General features: G+C 38.5%; 2 protein-coding genes across 7 annotated transcripts in view; both read right to left on the minus strand.

The window, feature by feature from the left end:
• Positions 1-7,344, minus strand: part of PTPRB (protein tyrosine phosphatase receptor type B) — a 113,661-nt gene extending 106,317 nt beyond the window's left edge. For 2 of the 3 annotated variants that reach the window (XM_067697337.1, XM_067697336.1), the window contains exons 1-2: positions 6,749-6,900; positions 5,087-5,482 (exon numbers count right to left, since the gene is read on the minus strand). In XM_067697337.1, coding sequence (XP_067553438.1) covers positions 5,087-5,482; positions 6,749-6,803 — 451 coding nt within the window. In that variant the 5' untranslated portion in view covers positions 6,804-6,900. Of the gene's footprint in view, positions 1-5,086; positions 5,483-6,748 lie in introns of all 3 variants that reach the window. The other variant, XR_010932486.1, reaches the window with a different exon arrangement.
• Positions 7,345-7,586: 242 nt separating this feature from the next.
• The window catches only part of PTPRR (protein tyrosine phosphatase receptor type R), a 254,815-nt gene continuing 243,456 nt past the window's right edge, over positions 7,587-18,945 (minus strand). For all 4 annotated transcript variants that reach the window (XM_067697342.1, XM_067697340.1, XM_067697341.1 and 1 more), the window contains one exon: positions 7,587-8,678. In XM_067697342.1, the coding sequence (XP_067553443.1) occupies positions 8,585-8,678 (94 nt within the window). In that variant the 3' untranslated portion in view covers positions 7,587-8,584. The remainder of the gene's footprint in view (positions 8,679-18,945) is intronic.

Consider the following 18,945-nt stretch of genomic DNA (forward strand, 5'->3'; position numbering starts at 1 on the left):
GAATACAATTAAACAATTACTTTAACCAACAGGTATATCAAGCCAGCCAACAGTATGATTTACTTCAGCAGTGAAATCTCTTTTAACGATTTTACTAACTCAGCTATATCAGGGATATTGAAAATATGTCTGCAAAAATTCGCCTGTCCTCAGATAAATATGAGAGCTGAATGAATGAATCTGTAGTAGATGCTGAATAAATGTTGACTGGTTGGCTGACATATACAATGTTTCTCTTCATACAATATGAAACATCTTAGTGAAAGTAACAATTTTAGACAACCATCCAGGTGTTTATACTTGTAGGGAGACTTGGCATTCCTTGGAATAGGTATCCAAAGGCTAGACGGAATTTTGTACTCTTCATCCAGAAGACCTAGAACTACATGAGCATAGTCTACCTGCCAATAGATTTGTGCTGGTGCTGTGGAAACTTTTCAAGTTTAGAATGCTTTTATTTCCCTCTCCTAAGGATTATTTGCTTAGATATGCTTGCAGATCAGTAATATCCTTTGAGTAGATTTCTCTGTTACCCATATAAAAGAGGGGGCCAATGAATGAGTTATTTTCCAGATCATGTAGGTCCATAAAACTTCAATGATTCGGCCACTGTAACCTTTGTTGTCTGCTTGTGGTGTCAAGACTATTTCCGGTTGGAATAGATGCAACTGTAACTTTTGACTTAAAAATTCTTCTTAACTTGGGAAGAAGAGAAAAGTAACAGTCATGACTTCAATAGTGGCATAAAGTAGTCCTTAGCTTTCCTTTATTGTTCCCAATAACTTTGATATTCAGCACCTTTTAGAAATTGAAACATTTACTAATTTAGACAGCATTTATTGACCAAAGGAACCAAGATTACCTTGAAAGGAGATGAAGATTTCTAAGTTATGATCCCTGTTAACAGGTTTATAGCACAGTAATTTAGTTTTTCTAACTCTTTTCCTTTTGCATCTCCTGTATATACAAAAGACTTGGTCATGGAAAAATGATCTTTTCAATTGAATTTCTAGTGAACTTTCCTAGAAATGTACAAGGACCCCCTAAACTGTAGACCAATATAATTTTCACTTTAGCTTATAAGGTTTTTGCTATGCAGGAAGCCCTTTACTTAGGAGTGCTATGTTTTAAGAGCTTGTAAATTAGAGATTTGAGCCTCAGAATGCATTTTTACTACTAAAGTAATAATAATCCTTAAAAAAGTCAAATGTGTGATTATTTAAAATTGCTATACTGTTGAACAAAACACAATTTGGTTTTTCCTTATTGCATTATTGACCACTGCCTTGTGTGAATTTATAGAGACTGAGAAATTATACACAAAATATTTCTAAAAGTCATACTCTTAATACAGTGACTCTAAGGATGTAGCTATACAATATAACACCAAAATATAGGGAGGAAAAATTAGAATCTGTCAATCACTTGTTTTATTGACACCTTGCTAAAGGTAAGATGGTTTCCAGATAACTGGATATCTGGCAACTGATTGACAAAAGAATATATGTGGAGAATGAAATTTTGTAATTTTTAGCCAGATGTGTTGGCATTTTGGAGGCAATTCTTTTTATTATTACTCTTACTATTCAGAATAATAGCTATAAGCCTCTAATTTTTAAAAAATTGATCTTAAAAGTTTGAATTTTTATAAAAGAGTCTGTCTACCAGGTACACTTTTTTTTTTTTGTCCAGGATGAAGATGTGTAGTATATTCTTTAAGGGTAAACTTGAAATTCAGAGGGAATGGCAAAAATCTCAATCCATCTTTTCTTTAGTTTGGTATTCTACTATGTACTGGTGATCCTGGTTCTACACAATCTATATATTCTTTTTAATTAGATTCCCATTAATTAGGTCCCATTAAATTCTATTTGTCCATTAAAAGCTTGTTTTAAGGGGTTTTATTTATTTATTTTTTAAGTCTTTATTGAATTTTTTACAATATTGCTTCTGTTTTATGTTTTGGTTTTTTGGCTGCAAGGCATGTGGGATCTTAGCTCCCCAAGCAGGGATCGAACCTGCACCCCCTGCATTGGAAGGCAAAGTGTTAACCACTGGACCACCAGGGAAGTCCCAAGGGGTTTTAAAGAAATATAAATTATATGAAAAATTTTAAATACAGGTCAATTTTACATTCTTCTCCTAATAAAAAATCATTGCAGTAGCGCTGATTATTTGAGGAAATCTGACCCTACTTAGTATAGGTCCTTCTCTCAAAAACCTTCACCTTAACTTTTGAATTGAATTTTAACCCACTTTGGAAGCCTATTCAATTCACCCTCCCTGTATAGAGGGACTCGAGTAAAGGAGAGGTAGAAGAAGAAAAAAGGTGTCTTATTGAGAATGAAGCATAGCTAAATTATGACAAAATCCAGTGGGCACTCAAAGGATTGTTTAAAAAATATCCAATTTAAGAATTATCTTTTAAATGAAAAAAAAAAAACAAACCCCACAGTGGCTTAATGTGACACACTGGCAAGAATATATATTGGAGGGAGGGGTATTTTTTTTTCCTACTTACACTCTATTGTAATTAATTATTTACCTATTTGCCTTCCCCATTATCCTAAGAAGCAAGATGTATTTAGTGATTCTCAACTTCGGCTGCACATTAGAATCACCTTGGAAGCATTTAAAAATTATAATGCCTGAGTTAGTTGGCCTAGAGGATGAAGCCTGGCTATTAATACTATTTCAAAGGTCCCATTGGGATTCTGATGTGAAGCTTGGGTTGAGAATCACTGGTGTAGAGTACTTCAGTTACTAGCACGAGCTCTGGCACCTAGTAGGTAATAGAGAAATATTACTTAGATACTTGAATGGCATCATGAATGTTTCCTCTATGAAACAAATATGAAATGTATGGTTCAGATTTTGACCTTCACAGGTATGCTTTTACTGAAGAACCTAATTTAAAAAATCACATCCTATGGATTAACAACATGCATATTTGTACTGCTTAAGAGTACAGTATTTAGTTATCAACTCTTTAAGAAAGGACATTTGGAATCATTCATCACAAACATCTGCATGCAATTTAATTTTTCACAATGGACTCTCTAGAAAATCAGTGAGTGTTCATGCTATGGGTCAACCAATATTCCGTGTGGATTGAGAAGAAAAATGTGTCTGTTAGCTTATAACCATGTTAAGGCAAAAGTATACATTGTACATATGCATATTCAAATATAAGATTTTTTTAAACTAGAATCATGCAAATTTTAGCTCTGCTTTTTCTAGAAGTCCATTTTTTTTCCAACACACATTATCAGGCATTTTTGGATATGGAATGTTCAGTGGTTAACTGTAACTGATATATTGTATCTACTTTACTTTTGAAGTGAAGTCCATCACTGGGCATGTTTTGTATGAAGGTCAAAGGAGATAGTTTTTCCATGAATTATCTTCTATCTTAAGTAACCCATATTTTTTCCATGAATTATCTTCTACCTTAAATAACCCATATCTACTGAATCCATATGTGCTTTTAAAAAGTTCTAATGAAAGAATATTCTTCTAAATAAGGTTTGATTAGGATTTGGGGAGGAATCTCACTTCTTGTGAGAAGAACTGAAATATTTACAATGTTTCTGTGTTGTTTAGGACAGGCCTAGTTAGATGAACTACAGGAAAGGAATTGTATGAACTGGTGCTATATGCTGTATACTCTCTGATAAAGTTGAATTTTCTAATTAACTTTTACATGTTTTTTATCTTACTCTCATATCAGAAATTTTATAAGAACAGGGACTCTTCTTGTATTGTAGAAGAGCCCATGCATTTAACTGGCACCTAATTAGATGTTTGTCTAATTTTTGAAGTGAATGAATGACAGATAACTGTTCAAAGATCAGTGTGGTGAAAAAAACTCATATAAGCCTCAAAAATCAACACCTAATAAAAAGATTTAAAGGTACAGTGGATGTTGATCCCCAGATGAGGTGAATCAAAATTATTTGGGGAACTTTTAAAAAAATATCAAGTATCATGCCCAAATATAGATTTCTTGGAATCAAATCTTGGAGATGATCACAGAGGAAGAAATGATGGCAATGATTCCCTCTACTCCGTCTCCCCACCAGATGATTCTGGATGTAGCCAATTGGGCAAGAGTCTGTGTAAGCATTTGGGAAGTACTATAAAATGGAACATGTACTGGTTGAAGACTCAAGAAACTTGGGTTCTAATCATACCTCTGCCACTTAATTATCTGGGACAAATCCCTTAACCTTGACAAATTTTAATCTTAATGAACGGCTTCATTTCTACAGAATTCCTCCAGTGACTTATACCTAATATGTAATAATTCTTTTATCCTTCATGACTTCCTAAAGCAAACCTCTAATAGAGGAGTAAATAAGCAATAAGATGATTCAATAAAACAGAAAATTAAGCCATATCCACAAATAAAAATTCCTAGTGTAGGACTGAACTGTATGTTGTACCAAAAATGTATGCACGTGTATACAAGTTTTTATATGTGTCCATCAGCTAGGTTATATCCATCAATGATCAACAAATTAGAAAACTCTGTGGCTGCACATTGGTTCTTACCATTCCAAAATATGTTATCTCCAAAAAATATCTACCCTTAAACATTAGTACAAGAGATTGTCAAAAGCATAATTTATTATCTTCCCAGTCTTAGCAAGCACCATTATGATGTTGTAATAGTTCCTCATAATCAGAGAATAGAAGTGTCTAAATCAGCAAAAATATTAATTGCCTGATCATTGGTTTTAGTCATTGCATATACATATGTACGTAGAGCTACATACCCACATTTAGTAGTACTTAACCAAAGTGCTTAATGTCTGGAACAAAAGAGAAGCTCGGGAAATATTTGTTGAATTAACAAAAGAAGCAAGAAAAAAAGGAAGGAAGAATGAGAGATAGAAAAAGCTGAGCTTATTTTAATGAAGATAATGAAGTTTTCCAAGTCAGTGGGTACCATGTGATCCATTTCCATTAGCTTATGAATCTTCCATAGGAATTTTGTTGGGGCATGTGGACTTCCCTTGAATGTGAAAAAACAAGACATTTAGCAGAAAAACTTTCAGAATCGATTCTGAAAGGAAGAGCTCACCTTTTTTAGAGCAGAGGCTTTCATTGACTGGTTTTCCCTCTTCGTTGACATCTATTTTCATCCAGCTGTGGAGGTACTTCCTGCCCTTCTTGACCACTACCCTGAAGCCTTGTTTCTTGAGAAAGAGAGAGGCATTTTTCACCTCAAGGAACCCTTCCGTCTCATAGCAAGTCCATCGAGGTGCCCGGGAGCAGGGGGCAAAGATGGCGGATCGGGAAGGGCCACCAGAAGAATCAGAGATGCCCAGGCACAGAGCAGATTTAACATGAAGGAGCTTTCCATCCTCAGTCCACATCCACTGCTGGTTCTGGCTGGTCCCATTGCACAAGTCCATGACCACTCTCTCATTTTTGAAAAGGCACTGTTGTTTCTGGACATGGACAATCTGAAACCCCTCTGGAAGATGAGAAGCTCATCAAGTACTACGTAGCAAATCATAAGGCCCACCAGGAAACAAAAACAACCCACCCGCAAATCAGCCAGGTCAAAATACGAGGTTTACTTATCTTTTGCAATTGCTATCATTTCAAGTAACTATTCCCAGATTCAACACATGTGATTTAAAATCCCAAAGCAGACAATGTCAAAATGTCACACTTAGCTCCCTTTCTTTTCCTTTCACATGGCTTAGGGAAGAAAATACACCCCCACTGAAATAATGAAAGGAAGCTTGGAAAAGAAACAAAACCATCCAAAGAGTATGGTGCGATATTTTAGCCCAAATAATTAAATATGTTAAAGTTATAAAAAACCCAGTTCCTGTTTTAACCATTTCACTCCTTCCACCTCACCTCCATCCCCCACTCTAAAAAAGCAACCCTTTTTCCAAACCTTAAATTACTATTGCAATAAGTGTTAGTATACAAATGGACTAGTTTGAACATAATTTTTAAAAATTGGATATATTTATCCACAAATAAAATTTCTCATTCCTCTTAGCACACCCTCCTAGCTAATAGCAACCAAATGAAAGTATTAATTATCACAAACTAATTTTTTTATAATCCTAGGGAGAAGCATTTCTCTATTTTGTGACAGTATCTACAGTCTTCCTTCAAATGCTAATAGATTAAAAAAATCACCTCTTCTCCATGTAAGGAAACTAAATACCCAATTGTTAAACATCAGGATTAAAAAATGAGATATTCAGGCTCAAAAACCATTTTCAAGGTGCTTTTACTTAATTTTCTCAGCTCGCCCATGAAAATATTCAGACGTTCCAAATAACAACTTCCAAATAAAACACACCACAGTTCCCCAACCCCCTTTAAATCATATTTCGTATATTTTCTTTCTTTAACACAAAGGAAACAAAACTAGAGCCTGACAGGGAAAAAGCATGGAGATGCCACAGACTGTTACATAATGATACATTCTTCCCCCCTCAGGGTTGCTTTACTCTCTGCTGTAAGGATGCCATTTCAGGAGCTGCCTGAGGCATTTGGAAGACACAAGAGAAGGCCATTTATTTTCTTTTGGAGAGAAATCTCAACTGTGTGGGCATGGCAGGCTCTTTTTATTCCCCCTCCTCATTGTCTTTGGCTAAACTGCCATGGAGACCCGGCTCCATTTCCGCCTTGTTTCAGACACTTTTCAAAGGACAGAGACTGCACTGCAGGCTGTTGGAGAAATGCCTCAGGAAACTGAGGCAGACCCACTCACCTGAGTTCCCGAAGATGAAGCAGGTAAGAATTGCCACGTAAAATTCAGCCTCCATTTTCCACTTAACGACTGTTCATGCTTCGCTTGGAGGAAAAAAAAAAATCTCCCAGATAAGAGAAGCAAAGACTAGGAAGGAAATGTGCCTTCATGGTGGGGGGAAAAGTCAGTGACGAGCACTTCCTCCTATTGAATTGTTTGGGGGAAGTTTTACACCAGTTGTCCTTTTCTGTTTCCTTAGAAAGAAGGGATTATGATCGCCTCTCTTTTTTTATGTAGAAAATATTCCAGCCTTCAGGAGCAGAATAAAACTTGTAAGTTTTCTTCTACCATCCCTGTGGCACATGACTACTTAAGCTCAAGAAGGAAGAAAGGAATTGTAATCTTAGGTAACTGAATGTTCCTACATTACATCTCTTCAGGTGATGTGATTCTGCTGAACAAACAGAAATCGTGTAATTTATGAGAGTCTGCGACAAGTGATACAAAGACATAAACATGTACTGTTTGTATAGGGATAGCTGGGAGCCTATCGAGGAAAACCACATAATGATAGCACTTCTAGATCATTATCTCTCAAGTGTTGACAATACTACAGTTTGAAATAGCCATCTCCACTGGGGAGAGGCAGACTAAAATTAAACCCATCCCACTATCGACTTCAGGCTTTCCCCAAAAGATAATGGTCTCTCTTCAAATAGGAAAAAAGAAGTCCATGCCTTACTCAACATTTAGTATTAAGAGTAGTTTATTGGCAGTAGGAAACAAAGTCAACATTAAATGCATTAGCTGCATTAAAAATTCATATTTGAGCAGAACATCTAGTGTTTGCTGAGTGTAGTTTTTTTTTTTTTTTAAGCTTTATTTGTCTCTTGAGGATTAAATCCTTTCAGAGATTTAAGGATATCCATGGCAGCATCCTTTTAAAGAACCTCTGGAAATGAGACAGGTTACATCATTCCCAAAGGCATCTGCCTTTTGCTGGGAGAGAGATTTCAGGTAGACAGCATATTCAAAAATTCTTTCTTAGTAAAAGAGAGACAAGTATTTAAAATTCGTAACACATCATAGTTGCTACAAATTTGTTTTTCCCTTTGAAAGTAAAATGACTCACAATGTAGAAATACAGTGGGTAGAATTCTGGAGCAGAAACCACCTCTATGCCCAATAGTAGAGAGTAAATACATATACACCCAATGACAATCATTGTGCTCTGTAACTGATTGGTACGAGGTACTGATAAATACACATTTAATAGATAATATTTTCAAGACACATTTCCATATAAAATAGTTACTGCTTCTGATTTTTTTTTCGAAAACAAGGACTTATTTGTTAAAAATCCATTTTCAATCACAACTTTAGCGGCAAGATTCTGGTAACTGAGAAAGGAATTAGCACTTAAAACAGGAACAGTTTAACAGCTGACAGTCCATTCACAAGACAGAGTTTTTGCAAACATAAAAGCATCTAAACACACAATAATAATTTCTTCAGCAGCTCTTCAAGTCGTCATCTGATGACATAAATTTCATACATATATTCTGTGTGGCAGATAGTCAATACAGACAAAACAAAATCCTCCTTAGCTGTGTGAGAAATCAATCATACCTCCATCAGCAAAGGACCTTCAAAATAATTTCGGGGATGCTTACAAATGCATTCATATACACAAGAGGCTGGCAATCTTGAATATGTTGCCATCTTCCACAATCCATGCCCCAGCTTGGCTTCACATCTTCTCTTTGCTTCCACTGCAGGAAGCTCCTTCCAGAAGCCTCAAGTGGGTAATTGACTAATCACCCCTAGAGAGCAATGGTCTGGTAAGTCTTCAGAGAATCACTGGACAGTTTCTGCCGCAAGTCTGCTCTCGTACAGGCACAGAGCGTGATGCACAAATTCATACTGCTCACTGGTTTGGACCATTCCACCCCTGCAAGGAAGAGATAATATAATAATTTATTGCTAACGTCCCACAGTCTCAAGAAACTCAGCGACCACACCCAAACGCAGGTGTTAGCCTAAAGACACACAGAACAGTTGGCCTGGTGATTCTTGTTACCTCTCTTACCTACGTCCAGATGACCCAACTGGTGAATTTAATATGCTAATGTATATAAAGGGATTAACACAGTGCCTAGTACACAGTAGGCATTTGATTAATTTTACCAACATATTGTCACTGGAGAGGCAGTACAGCCTCATGGTTAGGTACTTGGACTTTGGAACCAGACTGAGTTCAAGTCCCTCCTGTGCCAAATCTTAGTTGTGTGATCTTGGCCAAGTTCCTTAAAACCCTTTGTGTCTCAGTTTCCTCCTCTGTTAAAGTGGGAGAATAACAGCACCTATTTCATAGGATTGTTTTGAGGGTTAAATAAATTCATGTATCTGGAGTGTTAGTATTACTTCTCGGGTGCCTTATCATTCATTTTATACAGATTTATGCACTTGGATTAAAATTGATTGATGTAGGTTTACTAAACAAAACTCAACTGTGAAATGTTGCTCTTTCTACGAGTAAAAAAACTACCTTGGAATGGTCTATTTGAGTATGTTGTGTGGAAGCAACCTTTGGGGGTGGTGTGCCGAGTATCTAAACACAATAGCAGATACTATGTATAAAATAGACAACTAATGAGAACATACTGTATAGCACGGGGAACTCTACTTAATGCACTGTGGTGACCTAAATGGGAAGGAAATCCAAAAACGAGGGGATGTATGTATACGTATAGCTGATTCACTTTGCTGTACAGTAGAAACTAACACAACATTGTAAAACAACTATATCCCAATAAAAATTAATGAAAAAAACCCACAATAGCAGGTGGGTCCTTATATGAGTTGGAAAGAGAATTGGTTCTTGCTTTTTTCCCTTTGTCATTTTCATTATCATCCCTAGATACCTTATGGTTTTTTTTTTTTTTTTTTTTTTTGCGGTACGTGGGCCTCTCACTGTTGTGGCCTCTCCCGTTGCAGGGCACAGGCTCCAGACGCGCAGGCTCAGCGGCCAGGGATCACGGGACCAGCCGCTCCGCGGCACGTGGGATCTTCCCGGACCGGGGCACGAACCCGTGTCCCCTGCATCGGCAGGCGGACTCTCAACCACTGCGCCACCAGGGAAGCCCAATACCTTATGTTTTAGCTTAGTAGAAGGTATCTGACTTCATGAGAAGTAATGATGCTTCTCGTTATACTTTTATACATAAAATAGCTATACGGCATTTTGTTTTTTTGATAATGGTTCTTTTACGTGGCAAAGCTACTGATAGTTGTGTAAACGTTACATATTTTTTCTGCTCACGGAATAACTACATCCCTATTAGTAACTATTTGAAGTCTTATCATCTTCATAACTCTACAACCAATGCTACAACCGATTTTAAACTTATGTTTTAGCTAGTTCTTCCTAGTGGCTGTTGTTACCATTCGAAATAATTATTTTGAGGCCTTTGAGCTCTTCAACTTAAAAAACGAAATATACTGCCTCACTGTAGTGTGATTTCTAGTTAATGGTAATAACTAAAACTGGGCTTGTACCTATGTTTACTTGCCCACCTCTATAAACACAAGCTCACAAGATACTAAAGCAGTAAGATTTCACCCTTTTAAACTAAGCAGTGATATTAAGTTAGTAACACTTCACCCTTCAAGACGACACTAAATTGGTCGACATAATGCCCAAATGATGTATTTGGCAAGAAATAAAAAGGTAAATATACGTTTTTTGGTGACTGCAACTTATTGGCAGAAATATTTCATCGGTCCTCTTCCCTAGAACTGCACATTTTGTTGTACTGAAGGCAACTTTCTGGCCAAAGTGTTCCTTGATCCTAAGTTGACAACAGGAATGGCCAACTGAGGATGTGGTGACTTTTCCTCTTCTTAGCTGATGACATCTGGGCACACCTAAAAACAGCAGGTGTCCGGAATATGCTGGCTTTGACTGTGAAGCTTGGGAGATCCAGCCATGGTAAATATTGAGGCGGCTCCAGGGAGCTGAGAGGTGCCTCCCTTCCTCTGGCATCCTCACAGCTCATTAGTCCCCTCCTTGAGCTGCAGATGGTATGTGGAGCCTTATATGTGCTCCATCTCACAGACTCTGGTCTGTGAACTTCTTCCCACCATTTACTTCACACTGAGGCAAGATTTTCCCCTGATTGTATGCTCTGGTGAACACTGGTATTTACATGTCCAACTGGTGAATGAATGAAGGCACAGTCTAGGTTTTAATTACCATTTTTACCCCAGATAGGTTAGCAGTGTATTTTAATGCTTGGGGGATACTTACTATGACATTCTGTTAACTAAGTCAATGCTGTTTCTGCCAGTGAAGTTGGAGAAGATGGGGAAATGAACTCATTAGTTGTAGGCTAGCAAAATTCTTGTGGGTCTCAAGGCTTAAGGAAGGTATAGGAAAAGTTAGGTTATTTCCCACTTGTTTTGAAAAATAAAAGGGAGAGCATTGACATCAGAGGGATCCTCTGAGATCATGTATTCCAACTGCCAACAAAATGTTGCCTTTCCAAAAGGGAGCAGTCTACATGGTAGATGGTCAGCTAATTTCTGCTGCAGTGCTCAGGCTTTGCCAAGGTTGGCAGGGAAACTTCTGAAGGCATCAGAACGAATCTGCCCCTCTCTAACTTTCACCCGCCCCATTGGTCCAACTGAAATAACCCCAAAAAACCTTAAGGCTCCTCTTACAGTCACACAATAGTCTCTAAATGCTGGAAAACAACCATCAAAGTCCCGTAATCTTTTCTTCTCTAGACTAAACATCCTGTGGTCACTCAATATTTCTATGCAGGCTGGTTTCCCTGTCACTCACCAATCTAGTCTCCCCTTTCTACAGGCTGTTTTTATCAAATATGACCTTCTTAGAGTGTTGTGTCTACTCCCAATGAGATCCAGTCAGTGGGAATATTTTCCCCCTTGAACTCCACGTTATAGACCAATGAGTTTGCATCTACAGGTGCACTGGGTGGAAAGATCCCACAGTGCCTACCTAGTGCCTGGCGCTTTGCAAGCATTTTAGGATAGTAAGTGAAGCTTTGGGTTAATGAAAAAGTCCACAGGATTTTTTTGAATGTGAAAATTACAGCTCTCTTCCATCCTGTACTTATGCTACTGAGTTTTTTCAAACTAAATGCAGAACTTTTTGTTTATTCCTATTAACTTCAACTTGTTGGTTTCAGCACAAAGTTCTTATTTACTGATATCACTATTTCTATCATTCAGTATATTAGCCTCTATTTCTCACCCCCAGATTAGTGTCTCCCAGATAGTTAACAAGCATGCCTTATGTCTTTTTTATCTGTCATTTATAAGGTAGTAGAGAAAGACAGGGCTAAGACAGGGTCTTTATTATAAGTAATTTGATATCGTGTGATATACTGTCTAATCCCATTCCAAAATTATGTCTAACTAGGTTTTAGATCCTTTAAGAGCAGGCATGATGTTATAGTCTTTGCATATTTGCAAAAGTGAAAAGCACTTACTAGTCCTAAGTAAACACCTGTCAAGTAAGTTACCCAGGCCATGCTGTCTCACGTTATACGAAAACATATAAACTCCAGACTAAAAGAAGGCAAGGGACATCCCAGAATACATTAACTGGAGGCTGACTCAAAATCAGGAACTCATTACACTCATCTTTTAAAATATTAAATTTCCAATTGAATATATTGGTATGTAGAATTCTCTGTTGATCTTTGTAAGAACTTGAATTCTAGGATTACCCTGCAGATCTTATTCTGTTATGGGACAAATACAGTCTTCTTTAGGCTGGCCATAGTGAAAAATACTCAAGAAGCTAATATAGTGCCTATATACAAAATACATTTATGGAATAAATAAACAACGTGAGATTAATCATGAACCCTCAAGAGAGCCCTGTACTGATTCAGCCTCCAGGAGAGCTCTGACTTGGACTGCAGGTACCTTTCAGGTCAGACAGGGCTCCATGGACTTGCTGAGGCCTGGATCTATAAGTTCCTAAGCAAGCTGGTCTTCGAAGGTAAGAAGCAGGGATGCTCTTTTTATTACTTTAAAAGGCATTATCCAACTCCCTTTTAAAGAGCAGGCACTAAATAATCTTTGACCTCCAACAGATCACAGTTTAAACTTGACCAAAGTTAAGATTTTAAAAGATTTCCATGGTGATCAAGATGCTGCTTCAGTGGAGAAAAGTTGTCATCAGTCGGGCAGCACGCTGACATCACCACCATTACTTAGTACATTATATTAAAGCATCGTCTTCTCATTGGAGAATCCTCTTTGGGCACAAATCTTTTCCCAGGGGGTATAATGCATTAAGCTACAATATCTACTGCCAAACAGCAATCAGATTATCAAAAAAGGGTGAGGTCATATAAAAGCAGGGCAAGGCAACCCAGTTAGCTGTGAGAGTCACTGTGAGTTTGAAAAGGCACTTAGAATGCCAAAGCATCACGTTCATTACCAGTAGGGACCAAAGTGTGTTAAGAGGTTAAAAGGCACCATACACTGTTGTCAAGACAAATCCTGTCACTACCACTTACTAGCTGCTTTACCTTTATTACATAATCTTTGCAGTGCTGTTCTCTTATCTGCAACATGATGAGGTATTCAAAGAGTACCTGCCTCATAGCACTGTTGTGAACTATAAATGGGACAGTCCATTTAAACTGTTTATTAGCACATAGCTAAGCACTTGCAGGTACCATAGTGCTAACTGTTTTTATTACTATTACTCTTTGGTGCTACCTGGTCAAACAGGACTAGTTGGAAGGCTCTGGGATGAGTCCTCTGAGGACCTTGTAGAACTAAGAGCACACCTGGCAGAGGACAGCTCTGCCATATTGCTCAGGTTGGGCAAGCCAAGATGGAAAGATCCCAATATGTTTCTAAATATTAACCAGCCTAGAAGCCACCTACAGTGGAGGTAGATGACCTAGTGGCAAGAAGTGGACTTGGAGTCTGACAGAGTCAAGTTTGAATCCTTGCTTTTGAACCTATCAGCTATAGGATTTTGAACAAATCATTTGTTCCTCCCAGCTGGGTTTTCCTGACCTATAAAATGACATCAATGACAAACCTCATCAAGATTGTGAGGATTAAATGAGTCAGAGCCTATCAATGTCTAGCCAAAGGCTATTCACAGAATTCCCAGGAGCCCAGGGTTCTACAGTGGTGCCTGTAGTGGAGAAGGAGGGTGGGCCTTTAGGACTGGCTTCTAATCACAGTTTTGACCAGGGCAGCAGTTCTCCTTTTTACAGTTTTTCTTTTTCTTTCTCTCTTTCTTTCCTTCTTCCTTCCTTCCTTCCTTCTTTTCTTTTCTTTCTTTCTTTCCTTCCTTCCTTCCTTCCTTTCCTTCTTTCTTTTATTAATTATTGTTAATGGTTTTCCATATTGGTGTTTTGTAGAAGATTTTGTCTTCCCAATGTTTTGTTTCCTGTTGTTCACTAAAAAAAAGTTTAAAAACCACTGGCCTGGCAAACGGTGTTTACCTAATAAAGTTTCACTTTTTGCAAGGTTTAAATGAGATAATCCATAAAATGCTTAGCACAGTGGCATTTAGAGTACTAAATAAATGCCACGTGTTCTATTTCTTATTCTGTTGGTAAATGCTTAGTTAACATAAGCCCTTAGGGTGATCATGCATCTGGTTTGCTTGGGACAGTCCTAATTTACTCCTGTAAATGGTGTAATTTTTTTTTTTTTTTTTTTTTTGCAGTACATGGGCCTCTCACTGTTGTGGCCTCTCTTGTTGCAGAGCACAGGCTCCGGACGCGCAGGCTCAGTGGCCATGGCTCACGGGCCCAGCCGCTCCGCGGCATGTGGGATCTTCCCGGACCAGGGCACGAACCCGTGTCCCCTGCATCGGCAGGCGGACTCTCAACCACTGCGCCACCGGGGAAGCCCAATGGTGTAATTATTAATAAAGCCCCATTTCACTCTCAGAAGTGCCTGGGTTTGGATGACATATTATTTGTTCACCCTAATTCTGCCCCATTTCATGCTTTGGAAGAAAGTCACTTCTTTTACTGCAGAAATGGTGTTGGGTGCAAGGCTCTGATTTCTTTGTGGCCACAGAATATGAACAGTGTGTATGGCCAGGCCAGAGAGGATTCAGATATACTGCCCTTCCAGAAATGTCAGATAGCACATGTCACCTTAGCCCCGTCGAACAAAAAAATCAGTGTCTTCTCGGACGCTCTGCAGAAAAGCACATAGCTTTGTCAGCTGAGGGTAAACTCAGGTTAGAAGAGAAAAAACTATATATTTTTTCACCTTCACTACTGGGAGGGTGTGTTGAAAAAACCCCCTCCAGATGCCCAGGAGAGAGATTTGGTTTTTAACATGTTAAAATTGTGACCTTTTGTGACTATTAACTCATACGTACAAAGAGCAACAAGCCTTTCCTGCTGCACCGCCCAGAGCGTATCCGGTCTAATCAGTAGACAGAAGAAATGCTGCAGCGGTGACTCACTTCTGGGCTAACAATGGAACTTACGCTCCTTGGCTTTTTATTATTTTTGAATCTGGAATTCTTTTGGTAAAGTTTGGTACAGTAAATTTAGAACAAAAGTTGTGGATGTTAATGTGCCTCATGGGTCTGATAGCTTGGGCATGAGTCAAACAAGGCTAACGTCTGGGGCTGAACTTGGGGTGTCTCAGACAGACATCTTCCCTGTGTCTATATACCATGTCATTTCAAGGACGAAGAACTTAAACATTTTGATTGTTTCTGACCAGGTGTTTTGAATATAGATACTTTTTTCTACAAAGTATTTGTAGGGCATAAAAGCCAACACAAGTCAAATGATAATTCAATGCACTAGCATACCTTGAGTTCCATTTTTTTTTTTCCTGAAAACTAGCCAATCTTCTTCTGAACACCCAGGTTAACACTCAATTGACTCCTAGCTGAGAAGAAGGAAAAGGTCGTCCTGACAACCACTTGGAAGATTCGGTTGGCATTATCTGTTTTACGAGAGGACGTCTTGTTGTGGTCTCAAGAACTGTGATGTCAAGTAAATCCAAACCAATTTCTAAGCTTTACCTTCAAGTGTTCTGAAAATAAGTAGACCAAAATGTTCAATCCCTGATCTTCAAATGAGATCGTTGAAATTCACTAATTAAGGGGAATCTCTGGGATTAGTTGGGATTGCAGAAGGATATGGCTAAATGTAAGACAAAGGTTGGTAAAAATTATACCAAGAGGTGAAAATGTTAGCTTTGGAATTATTTTAACCTAGTTTTGCTAATATGGACACATATTAGGAAACTGGTGGCATATGTATTCCTCTTCTTAGGTTGTTATAGTTAAAAAAAAAATCGTCAAACTAAAGTGATTAATCAAAACATTTAAACAATGATATGACGCACACTGGAAGCATTTTTTCTATCCTGTCTGGGAAGCCACAAGTAAGGTCTTTGGATGTCATTCCAATTTAAGGCCTCCAAGGTAAGGATGTACAAAGACAACTGCAGATTTCACTACTGACTCTCAAAAGGGTGGATTAGACAGATTGTTTCCTGTTTCTGGGGAAGGAAAAAAAAGAGGGAAAGAGGAGAAAAAAAAAGGCTTTGGGATCACAAATTATTTTATGTGTTTCACTTCCCAAATTCTGTTTTCAAGTTCTTCCAGAGTTCAGAGGTGTCGAGTGGGATGAAAAGAAATACAGTGAGGAAAAGATTGCCTGAGGTCAACCTACAATGGAACACGTTCTTTGCCTCCCTGCCTAGACGTCTTCTGGTGTCCCCACCTTGCTCCTTAGTCATTCTCCATATGCATGTGAGGCAGTCTCTGAGTATCCTGGGCCATTTTATTATTATGCATTATTATTATTACTTTTAAAGGGACAAGTGCATCTCTCAGACTCAATGTGTAAATGACCTTCATCACTATCTCACACCATGAAAACAGTATACACAAGCCTAAATGAATCTCTTGTAGCAGGCTCTAAATATGATGAAAGTGTTGGTTTAGCTTTAATAGCAACTGGAATTCTTAATTCGGTGGTATCGTCACAATAATTTAGTGATATTTAAGATGAGAAGATTTAAGCAAGCCATGGAAGGGCTAAATAATAAAACAGGATTCATTTATAAGCATTATGGGATTCAAAGTATAACCATCAGGTTGGGGTCCACGAAATATTCCACTCTTGTAAAGGGGTCCTCAGACCAGATGAGGTTGGAGGCTTCTGATATGCACCACTTCTCTTTCTCCATATGTAGACACAGAGGCTTAGAGTGACAAGTGGTCACACTGGAAATTAGGGTCAGAGCCAGGATTAGCACCAACATCCTCGACATCTGGTCCAGGAATCTCTGGCACCTCTTTCTCTAGTGGCTGCCTGCTCCCCACTCCCACCAGCCAGTGCTCTGTCCCAATTGCCTGCTACTACCTTCGTCTTTTAATTAAAAATGAGTATCATGGCAATGAAGGAATGATCCATGAACACACTGCTAAATAAAACACCTGTGGGTGCCCTGCACTGAATCTGAACTCCTATTTGGAAAAAAGAAATCCCATTTTAGTTCAAAATATGCTCAAAAGTATTATTAATAGGAGAATCACAGACTCATGAATCTGCAGTGAGAACTGTAGTATCTATTAATAGAAGTTGCCTGAAAGCCAATAAAAATAATGTCTTGCCAGAGAGTGAGGAATCCACTAAATGGTTCTGTCATTGTTGTTATACTGGAAACATCCATTCAGCATAACACACTCATCTCTAAACCAGACCATCTGAATTTATTGCTAAAATGCAGACTTGTGATCTGAGTACAAATTGCCCGTTTATGTTATGTTGAATAACAATGATCGAACATTGTAATTTTTTTTCTTTCTTTCTTCCTTCTTTCTCTCTCTCTCTTTTTTTTTTTTTTTTTTGATAAGGTCTTTGATCCTACTCAATGCTCAAACTGTTGATTTATCAATCATGGAAGCCATTTCCAGTACCAAAACCACTTTCTTTTTCTTTGCTGTGAGCCAGGCTCTGGACTTCTCAGAGGAGGCACATAAAAGTGGTGGGGGGTAAACTATAAAAAACATGCAATGTGCAGCCTTGGATCACTGGTGGGCAGAGGCCATTGCTAAGGAGGGTATGGGAGGATAGGAAAAATTCTATGGAGCTGGACCCTGCAGAGTACAAAATATTAGCCCTCTGATATATTGGCTCTGTCTTTTGTAGCCCTTATTATGCTCAGCTGGATGCTTCCAATTAGTCCCACCCTTTCCTTTCCCCTTTTTAATGGTCTCCACCCAGGCTCAAATTCCTACGCCGTCTCTAGTCTTCTCTTCGCCACCAAACTTCTTGAAAGAATAGCTTATATTTATTATTTTACAACTTCTTTCCCTCCCTTTTAGATAGTGTCTGAGGAAAGTTTTGTGTGGTCAAATAAATGTGAAAGAGTCCTTCAAGGAAGTGTAATAGATTTCCATGCTGGGGGACACTTCAGATCCTTTAATGCTTTAATACTTTTTGTGAATATCCAAGTGGAGAGGGGTTCTAAGAAATATAGCATATAGCTTTTTCTCAAAATGAATTGAGAAGCTTTTAAATTTTATTTTATTATTATTTTTTTTTGCCTGAGTACAGGCTAAGAGAGTCTGACACTTAGCGGGTTCTCATAGTGTAATTAATCGTTAAAATGTGCCCTGAGAAACACAGTCTGGAAAAGTCTGTTAAGGAATCCAACTTGCTCCACCCAGGTGCCTGATGCATGTTCAGCAGTAGATGTTTAGTAAATGTTTGTTGAATGAATGACCATATGCATGATTCAGGAGGACTGCTCTGAGCAGAGAGCGTGGGTGACTGTTCCACAGGACACAGAATTCACACCCATCTACAAACATCCATCCTAAAACATCCCCGACAGGGTCGACTGCATGGACTCGACATGCTCAGTCACACCAGCCCCATCTCCCTGTGCTGAGAAGGACCCCATATTGGCTTCAAGCTTTGCTGTTGCCACCCTGAAACAGTTAATCATTTTTAAAAATGGGGCTCCACATTTTCGTTTTGCACTGGGCCCTGCAAATCAGGTAGCGGTCTTGCAGCTCTTCTGCCCTCACCTCCCCAATGCCCAGAGCTGTCTATCAGTCTCCTCAATGACAGGGCCTCTTCTGGAGCCCTCTCTTCAATTCCTCTTCATCAAGACCTCAGTTCTGAACGTCTTCCCGATGTGTGGAGTTACACACTCTCTAG

Source organism: Pseudorca crassidens, chromosome 11 (assembly GCF_039906515.1).
Source record: "Pseudorca crassidens isolate mPseCra1 chromosome 11, mPseCra1.hap1, whole genome shotgun sequence".
NCBI lineage: Eukaryota > Metazoa > Chordata > Mammalia > Artiodactyla > Delphinidae > Pseudorca > Pseudorca crassidens.